The following is a 10,564-nucleotide window of genomic DNA, read 5'->3' as shown; positions in this document are numbered from 1 at the left end:
CCTGTTTCCAATTCTGTGTCTCCCTCTCTCTCTGCCCCTCCCCTGTTCATGCTCTGTCTCTCTCTGTCCCAAAAAAATAAATAAAAAAAAAAAAAAAAAAAAAAAAAAAAAAAAAGACTAATAAAAACAAGCATTAACTAAAGACTTTATATCTAAGGAAGCTGTTATTCATATAACAATGTATTAGAACAGTTTTCAGCATAGAAGAAATTAGGAAATTCTTCACCCACAAGCCTATACTGAGTAGCAAAACATTGAAGACATAGAGATATATAGATGTGTGTGTGTGTGTGTGTGTGTGTATACATGTCTGTGTGTATACATATATACATATGTGTGACTATGTGCGTGTGCAGTGATATATATTTAGTGTAACATACAGCCAAATCAAAACAAAGACTAGACTTGAGGATTATAATATATTAATTAATAATATATAATTTATATATTAATTATACAGATTATATTAATAATATATAAATATGTTATATAAATGTGTTGTGATGACAAACTAGTAATAATCCAACTAAAAGACAAGGGAGTAGCAGAAGAGGTAAAGAGGAAAATAAATTAAGCTGATGTTGTATAGACAACAGGGCAAGTTAAAAATATGAATATAACTAGTATATATATATGTCAGATATATATGAATATATATGTGTCAGATAATAAAAGGTTGAATAAGCAAAAAGGAAACTAAGCACATTAAAATTGTTACAGATACAAAGATACCCAAATAACCACTAGAAAAACCACAACCATCCAAATACCATTTTTATAATTTATTAAAGTATATTGAATTATGAAACATATCCATCATATCAACACATATGAATTGGCTTCATTTATCTATTAAAGAAAACATTTTAAATTTGGCTCATGAAACAAAACACGTATATATGTGCTGTACATATACATCTAAAACAAAATATTCAGGAATACAAAAATAAAGACATATATGAGGGTATCTGGGCAAAATGTCACAAGAAAATATAACAATCCTGATATCAACCAAATACAATTCAGGCCAAAAAGCATGAACTGCGACAAAGAGGGGAGCTTTCTCATGCAAATACGAAACCAATCACAAGAAATATCTTACACTTCTCAAGATGCATATGAAGGTACAGATATATGATGCCAAGACATAGATAGTAACATATTAGTAATAGGTGACTTTAAAGCAGCACTTTCAGAACAAGACAAATAAAGTGGAAAAAATAAGTAAAAAAAAGCGAAGACTTAATGTTATCAATAAGGTAGCTTTTATGGTTACATATTAACCTTTATATACTAGTAACAGACATGAATCATCTTCTCGAGCTCCCACAAAACATCCACAAAAATTTATTATGTATTTACAGAAAGCATTAATAAGTTTTGTAAAGTAGAAATACTAGAAAAAAATACTCTCTGATGTCTGACAATAAAACTAATAATTGTTAACAAAACCAAAGAACAGAAAGCCCTTTAAAAATAAAATCAAGCTGAAAAAAAAAAAAAAAATACCCCTTTACATGGAAAATATAAAGCCTTCTGTCAAAAAATTCTTGGGTGAGAGAGGTCATACAAGTGAAATTACAGATTTTAAAATAATTAAAATGATGAAAATGGTCCATAACAGGGCCTATGAGAAATATTTAAAGCAGTGTTTTAAAAAGATTATATATAGCATGAAGACTTTCATCAGTAAAAATGAAATAAAATAAATTCATATTTCATACTATGCTTTAAAACACTTATAAAGGAAACTTTAAAAATCAAAAAAGCACAAAGATAGAAATAATAAATAGAAACGTAGACATTAATGAGGTAGGGAATCACAAAAAAAAGGTGATTTATAACGAGCCAAAATGCTGTTATTTGAGAGAATTAACAGACCTTGCTAATTTGATGAAGAAAAAAAAAGAGACAGAAACCATGTAAAAAATAAATAACATGAAGGAACATTAAAACAGAAGAAATTTTAAACATCATATGAGGCAGGCAAATTTTAAGAGCTCTATGTGTATAATAAATTTGAAAACCTAGATGAAATAGATCATCTCTTAGGAAAATACAGATCACTAAAATGGATGCCATTAGATTTATAAATCAAAAGCAGACCAATTTCTTTAGAATAAAGAAAATCATTAACAAAATACTTCACAAAATAGCCAAGACACAGACGATTTCTCAGAATTCTACCAAATTCAAGGATGAGAGATGATCCTATTATCTAAGTTGTTGAAGAACACTGAAAATGAAGGACAACTTGTTAATTCCTATTATAAAGGATGAATAATATTGAGTCTGTAGTACACAGACTCTCCACATGCCCCCTTGATTCCTGCCTCCTGATGAAAACGCCCTGGGATGACCTCCTCCCTGTGAGTGTGAGGGAGACCTGTGACTTGCTTTGTAACCAATAAAATATGGCAAATTTAATAGTTATGTGTAAGTGATTATGTTACATGAGATTATGGCATTCATCTTGCTGGAGTCTTTCTTCTTCCTTGCTGGCTTTGAGAAAACAAGCACCCATGTTGGAAATTTACTTGGCAAGGAACCATGGGCAACCTTTTCCAACTGAAGGTGACTGCCAGCGGAGGGTTTGCAAGGGACCCTGGCCAACAGCCAGCAAGAAAATGAGACTTTCATTCCTACAACTCCAATGAACTGAGATCTGCCAACAATAACATGAGTCTGGAAATGAATCCATCCCATCTTAGCCTCAGATGTGACCACAGTCCTATCCAACATCTGGAATTGGAATCTCATGAGACCCTGAAGCTTCTCAGCCTACATGTGAAACAGAGATTTTATCTAAATATTATGGCCCACCATGCATTCCAAATAGTTTTACAATTTATTACCAGCTTGGGATGTAATAGATCGTTAAACTATTCCTTAGGTTATGTCTCTCATACCTTTAAAATGGATACCTAGAGGGATGCCTGGGTGGCTCAGTCAGTTAAACCTCCACCCTTGACTCCGGTCATGATCTCACAGTTCACAAGTTCACAAAATAAATAAACATTAAAAAATAATAAAAAATAAAATAAAATAAAATGGATAACTTTAAAAAATGTGTGCCTATTTAAAAAAAAATTTTTTTAATGTTTATTTTTGAGAGAGAGAGAGAGTGCAAGCAGGGGAGGGGCAGAGAGAGAGGGAGACACAGAATGTGAAGCAGGTTCTAGCTCTGAGCTATGTGCACCGAGCCTGATGCGGGGCCCGCACTTAAACTGTGAGATCATGACCTGAGCCAAAGTTGGAGGCTTAACCGAGAGAACCACGCAGGCATCCCTTAAAATAGTACCTTTGAGATGGAAGATTAAAAGTAGAGAAGGATACAGCAACAACGTTCATTTGATTTATGGAACATGAATATAACATTTGGGGAAATTAATTTTTTCTTTATCATGCACTATATGCCAGGCAATGCTTAACCTAATGTGTAAGTAGTACTTGATTTATTGTTACTTGTTACCCAGCATAAGAGATAACATTCCCTCAGTAGCAGAGGAGGAGGAAACTGAACTTTACAAAAACCTTTCTAAGACGACTGACCTAAAGATAATAAAAAATACCTCCCAAAGAAAGCAGTTGTTAGCTTTCTTGAAAACAGAAAACAAAACAAAACAAAACAAAACAAAAATTGTAATACTGGGCATTAAATGACCAACATCAAAACCAGGACTGCCATTTGGATTGAACAAGTTTATTAGGTCACAGAAACGAACTCCAGCATGGACATCATCAAGGCAGTCGCTGTGACACCATCATCCAGATGAGGGCGGAACTGTGGGGTCACAGGTGAATTTCACCATCTTCCACTCCATGAGGTAAATCCAGGAATCTGTAGGTTAGGCTGTAGGCAGCAACAGACCTACTAGACTTTCATCCTGCAGGATATCATCACCCAAGGAAAAGGCTCAGAACGTGTGGGGCTCAGAATTGGTGAATCCCACGTCCAGGTATAGAGGGTGAGAGTCCCCCATGGTGCCCTCGTTACTAGTAGCCACAGCCAGAGCCACAGCCATGGAGAGAGTGGGAGCGATATCCATAGCCACAGCCATAGCAGGAGCCATAGCCACAGCCCAGGCCTCCATAGCCGCAGCCTCCATAGCCACAGCCTCCATAGCCGCAGCCTCCATAGCCACAGCCTCCATAGCCGCAGCCTCCATAGCCACAGCCTCCATAGCCGCAGCCTCCATAGCCACAGCCTCCATAGCCGCAGCCTCCATAGCCACAGCCTCCATAGCCACAGCCTCCATAGCCGCAGCCTCCATAAGAGTTTCCGTAGTAGCTTCCACACATGGTGTTGGCTGTTGAGGTTGTGCTTGGGTAGAGAAGGAGAGAAGTGTCACTTCACTGTGGACGATTCCCCTGCAGAGGGCCTTTTATATGCCCTCAGTGTGAGTGGGACCCACCACACAAGTCAGGCCACTGGATAATTTGCAAGACCTCTCTGAGTAATTTGTTCACTCCTGGTTTTCGGGTATGGCTTCAGGGGTAATGAAGACATTTGCTGTTGTTGTGCCACAACCTGAATCATTTGTGAATCATTAATAAGAATCAATTGTCTCATCTTCAAAACCTTACTTACCTTCAAATTAGCAATTTGTAACCAGCCTTTATGATAAGAAACAACATTTGTAGTAGACATTCTGGGCTCCAAACAACCAAAATTTTTACCTTTTTTGGCTGACATCCAACAGGCCATGATAATCTACCTTCATTTGAGATTCTCCATCTCTTCTGTTCCAAACTCGTTTTTTCTTTTTTTCTCTTTAAGGATTTTCCATATTTTCACATGAGAGATGGTTTTCTAGGAAAAGCCAAAAGGTATCACTCAATTTCATGAGACCATCGACAAAAAACCAACAGTTTGAAATTCTGGACCACCAGTCCCGGGAAGACCGGGCTTTTCTTTTTCACTTACATTAATATTTCCTTTTATGATTCCATTTTTAAAACATCAATTTTTTTCATGGTTTCAAATTTATGTCCGCATTTATAGCCAGAAAACAGAAATGAGATTTTATTTAATTTATAAAATTGCATTTTCATGAAAGAGTTTTCTTTAAAATCCAACACATTTGTAACGTTTGTGTTTTGACTCAAAGGTGAATATAGGCATTTCTTTCTTTAAAATAACAATACTGGCAGAGATATCTTTCACGGTGCTAATAGCGTTTCAACAACAAGCAATGAAGTCTTGGTAAAATATCTTGGATTATGAGAAACGTTAATACGTTTCTAATGCCCAGTGTTTTTTAATGCAATGAGGCTCTGAGCTTACTGCAATAATTAAGAGAAATAGCCCTCTGAACTTGTGTTCTTAGTAAGATTAATTCATAAGAGTCCATAGAGCATAATAGAGAAGAATGAAACTTCTGAAATCAGCTCTCTGGGTTCAAATCTTACCCCTTTCACTTATAGCTTTGTGACTTTAACAGTAGGCTCCGCTTGTATGTGGGATGGTAACAGTAACACCTACCCCACAAGACAATTTTGAAGAGTCAAATTAGCTAGTGTGTGTCAAGCACTTGCAACACTGTCTGGCACGTAGTAGGTACTAGAATATCCTTTGCTCTTATTATCATTTATTTCATCCCCAAACTGTTTTCCTGGCTATAAGCTTTAGTGGAGAGCGGATGAGTTGAACAAGAGCGGTCAGATGTACTTAAGTCCTCATGTAGGGGTCTTGGGTCATTGCAAAGGAAAGAGAAACCCCTACATTAAGGCTCTGCATCTAAAAGTAGAGAAAGAGGCACCTGGGTGGCTCAGTCAGTTAAGCATCCGACTTCAGCTCCAGTTATGATCTCATGGTTCATCGGTTTGAGCCCCACATCAGGCTTTGTGCTGACAAAGAGCCTGGAGCCTGCTTTGGATTCTGTGTCTCCCTCTCTCTCTGCCCCTTCTCTACTCAAGCTCTGTATCTCTCTCTCTCTCTCTCTCTCTCTCTCAAAAGTAGGTAAACATTGAAAAAAAAATTTAATAAAATAAAAAAATAAAATAAAATAAAATAAAATTAGAGAAAGGCACACTCTGATTTTCCTGAGAAGGAGCAAGTCCCATGAGTGACCCAAGAAACACAACACCAGCAGGTAGAGAATACACTTGATGCCTACCGGATGGATTTGAGTGCAGGCTCATGATTTTCCCTCGCACAGCGAAAAACTTTTCTGGCTATAAAGCCACAAAGATGTAGCACTGGATGACAGGTAATGGATTGACCAGAGGAGTTTTTTGGTTAATAGCAATGGAAACTGGCAACCTGCATTATGCAGACACAGATGTCAGCGCAGGACAGATGAAGGCATTCCCTTTCAATCAAAAGCATACCTCTGCACAATAAAGTCAACCTCAAGAGGGGCAGGAGAGGTGAAGGCTTTAATTCAAGTGAGCTTTCATTCTGAAGACTAGAATGTCGTTGAATTTTGTTGTTGGCCTGGAAGGGACAAGACGAAATGTTGTGCCGGCAGGTGGAAATGGCAATCCAAGATAGAATTTGGTAAAATATGAAAACAAAACATAGGGGTACACTTGTAAAGATTGATCTTATAAAAATGTCACCTGGGTTATGCATTTCAAATAAAATGAATTGTTTCAGCTGAAAAGACGTATTGGGCAATATTATATATCTCATACTTTAAATAAAATTTACCCCTTAGCACTTGTGTTTTTCCAAAGCTAAACTGAGTAGCTTTTTCATCTGCAATGGGCAGATGAACTTGAGGTTATTATTAATAAGCCCGAAACTATTGGAATCAATTGAAGTCTGCACAGTTTTTGTGATTTCATAGAACTCCATTATGGAATTTAAATTTGAGCCCCCAGTGAGAGAGGGCTTTAAAACCAAGTCAGATATCTGTCATTCAGTGCACATGATCTGACCGAAAACATTGACACAACAGCAGAGCAATTTGGGTTCTGAAGGTTTCACGCTGCCTAACGAAATGAGAGTTTTGCAGTTGGTGTTGTTCGTAGTTAATGCAAAATAATTTGCAATACGCGCAACTTTGCCTGTGACTTGCCTCGCCTCCTACGGAGGAAATATAAAACACCTCATGGAAATGGTGATATTCGAACTCAGGGAAGTATCTTCCTCTTCTACGCCATCCTCCCTGACACCATGACCTACGACAGCAACTGCTATGGGGGCTTATGGCCGTGGCTACGGCTGTGGCTGTCACGGGTACGGTGGCTACGGATATGGCTGCTGCAGCCCATCCTGCTGCGGTAGATATTGGTCATATGGATTGTACTGAAAAATTCTAGAACCCCTGGACTCACATGACGTGTCCTCCTGGGAAACATGGATTTCGCTTCTGTTGGTATTCATCCCATGCTATCTCTTCAAAGTAGCAAAATCCTCAATCCAGGCTATGGTGAAAGAAAGGTGTCGTCTTTCTCTGGCTCCATCATGCAAGCTCATACAGAGTATCTTTTAAAATGCAACAAAAGTTTTCTTCTTGATCTCTAAGTACGTCTTTCAGTAAATTGAATCTTTTTTGCAAAGATGCTGTCACATTTCTTTATTTTCACTGTCATTATTGCCCATGGATGATTACAAGATAAAAATGTGTGTGTGGTTACTATCCCAGGTTGACACTACTTTCCTCCATCTGTTTTTTTTCTTTTTTTTTTTTGTCCCTTTAAATATTTTCCATTCTATTTAAAGCTGAGCCTCCATGTGACACGGTTGATTGCTTCCCCCTCAATAAATTTGGCTTCTCTTTAATTTGCAGGCAAAATAGCTCAAAACACACCTGAAGTCTGGTAGCTGCACGAGGCTGGCCGGCTGCCCTGGTTTCCCCAGGACACAGAGGAACACACCCACGCGTTAAGTGGTGCTTCTGTGAGTTTTCCAGGCGTCTGCTTTCTAGTGGCTTCATCACAAGAAAGCTTCTCAGGTGCCTGATGTCATTTGTATAGAACTCATGCCCAGCCTGAAAGTGGACCTAGGGAGTGTTGGACCAGCCCTGAGAACCTGGCTGTCTTTAGTAAATTTCTTTATGTGAGATCATTTCAATTACGAAGTCCATTTCATATATCCACCCGGTCTCTCATTCCTTCAATACTCTGTGTTTAAAGGATGCCAGGCATGCCGCTGTGTTGGAAAGAGAGCATTTTGTAGATGGTCATTTGAGATTGTTTCCGTTGTCATGTTACTGAATTTTATATGGATGTACCATCGATTACACATTGATATCTATGTAATATTAAAATATGGAAGTGGAATATTCTAGTGTTTTAAAATTTTTCCCAAATGAAGAATTGAAGTGTGTTTTCACCCTATGTATATAAAACTAAAGATTCTCAACATTAATTTGTAAAAACAAACTGCTGAAATTAAGAAGGATATAGATTAGCCAAATTTCAAGAATAAAGTATATAACTAAATAATAGGATCCAGATTCATTTAAAAAATAAAAAAAAATGATTTGGTGAACATAACCAATATTACCTTTTTTCCAATAATTAAAATAAACTGAATTTAGAGCCAAAACTTCAAACCTATGTATTACAAAATCTTAAAAATTTTTCTAACATGTTAAGGCAGAGCCTATAAAAATGTGAGTTCTTACTGTTATAAATAATTTTGTGTGTTTCTTCAAGATTATTTATTTATTTTGAGAGAGGGAAGGCACATGTGCAAGCAGGAGAGGGGCAGAGAGAGAAGGAGAGGGAGAATCCCAAGCAGGCTCACGCTCTCAGTGTAAAGCTGGACACGGGTCTCAAACTCACAAACCACGAAATCATGACCTGAGCTGAAATCAAGGGTTGACTGCTTAACATTATGAGCCACCCAGGTGCCCCAATTTTGTATGTTTTAATATTCAATGATTATTTAATAGTAATTAATGCATGTAACAAATTATAAGTAAATTCTTATCTTCAAATGCTGGATGCAGGCTCCAAATATTTACTGGTATAGTTTTCTTTTTTTTAAGTTTGAAGAACACTGGGGTGTCTGGGTGGCTCAGTCTGTTAAGTGTCTGACTTCAGTTCAGGTCATGACCTCATGGTACGTGGGGTCAAGCCCTGTGCCAGGCTTTGTGCTGACAGCTCAGAGCCTGGGGCCTGTTTTGGATTCTGTGTCTACCCCTTTCTCTCTGTCCCTCCCTGACTCGTGCTCTGTCTCTCTGTCTCAAAAATAAACGTTAATTTTTTTTTTTTTTAAGTTTGAAGATCACTGCTCTAGACCAGGGCTTATCAGACTGTGGCCTGTTGCCACTTGTGGGACCCAGAGACCCTTTCAAGGGGTTCGTAAGCCCCCAAAGTATTTTCATAATATATGTATTTACCTATTCCACTCTAATAACCCCATGAATATGCCCTAGAGTTTTCCAGATATATGCTTTGCATGACTCGCTGCCACAATAGACTGAATGACGAAGCAGATATGAGAAACCCATGGCCCATGCTTCTTCTGCCACTATTTCAAGAAAATCTTCCCGGAAAAATCCAAGAACAACTTTAAAGCCAACGTGAGTATATGGGAACGCAAAAGGTGAAATGAGGGAGGAGAACCAGCACATAGGTTGAGATTGCTAAATAAATGCTTCATTGCATAGTATAATGGTGTAGTCCTATAGAAAGTTACGGTTAACAAATAAGCTGAACTCTCAAGAGGAAAAAATGCAGCTTTGTAGTCACTCTTTTACGGAAATATAGTCAGTTCATCGTCAGTAAGTAGTAGAAAATATTATTTGGTGTGAGGAATTGTTTGCCTGAAGGAAAGGAATTATAGAATTTAAAAGATATTTTACTTCAGCTAACCACACTTTTATCACTTCCTCTCTCAGATAGTCTCTAAATTCCTTGACTGTATATGTAGATATGCAATAGAAATTACTATTGTAAGAAAACAAAACAAAAACAAAGCAAAAAAAAAACAAGGAAAATTGAGTCCAGGCGCTTGAATATCAACAACATTTCAAGGAACCTAAGTATAGACTTTAATAACAAAACCTGAGTGAGAAGATCTCTAAAATATAAAAAGAATCTAAAGAACTGTGACATGATTATTGTATTCCAAAAGAAATAGTTAATAATATTTTCTATAAGGACATCTTCTGGCTTATTGAAACAAGTGTTTCGTGAAGTTTTATTATTCAAACTTTGCCTGAAGTATGAGGCCATGCTGCCTCATACACCACAGAAGGTGTGTAAAGTGCCACACGCAGATGGTGACATTCAAACTGAGGAAAATAATTCCCTGCTCCTCAGTGGAAACTTCTATTCCTGACACCATGCACTGTAACCACCACCATGATGGCAGCCTGGGCTATGGCTCTGACTCGGCCATAGGATGGATGTGGGCATGGCGGCTGCTGCCCATCTTGCTGTGGCAGACAGTGGCCCCATGAATTCTACTGAGGAATATCCCAGCAGCTCAGCCTACAGTACTCAGTACTCAGTACTACTGTCATTTCCTGACTCAGCTTCCATGGTTTTTCCCAAGAGCAATTCTATTCTCTATACAAATTGTGACAAGCTCATCCATGATAATCTGAAAAACACAAAGTTCAGATCTGATGTCCTTCTCAGTTGATGAAGATGGCCAGGA

General features: G+C 37.8%; 1 protein-coding gene across 1 annotated transcript; it reads right to left on the bottom strand.

The window, feature by feature from the left end:
• Positions 1-3,682: 3,682 nt before the first annotated feature.
• LOC123610656 (keratin-associated protein 6-3-like) lies at positions 3,683-4,479 on the bottom strand. Its single transcript, XM_045501530.1, has one exon. The coding sequence runs from the start codon at positions 4,300-4,302 to the stop codon at positions 3,997-3,999; it is 306 nt and encodes a 101-aa protein (XP_045357486.1). The 5' UTR covers positions 4,303-4,479; the 3' UTR covers positions 3,683-3,996.
• Positions 4,480-10,564: the final 6,085 nt, after the last annotated feature.

The sequence above is a fragment of the Leopardus geoffroyi genome, chromosome C2, assembly GCF_018350155.1.
Source record: "Leopardus geoffroyi isolate Oge1 chromosome C2, O.geoffroyi_Oge1_pat1.0, whole genome shotgun sequence".
Lineage (NCBI taxonomy): Eukaryota > Metazoa > Chordata > Mammalia > Carnivora > Felidae > Leopardus > Leopardus geoffroyi.
This window is presented reverse-complemented; position numbering and strand designations above follow the sequence as displayed.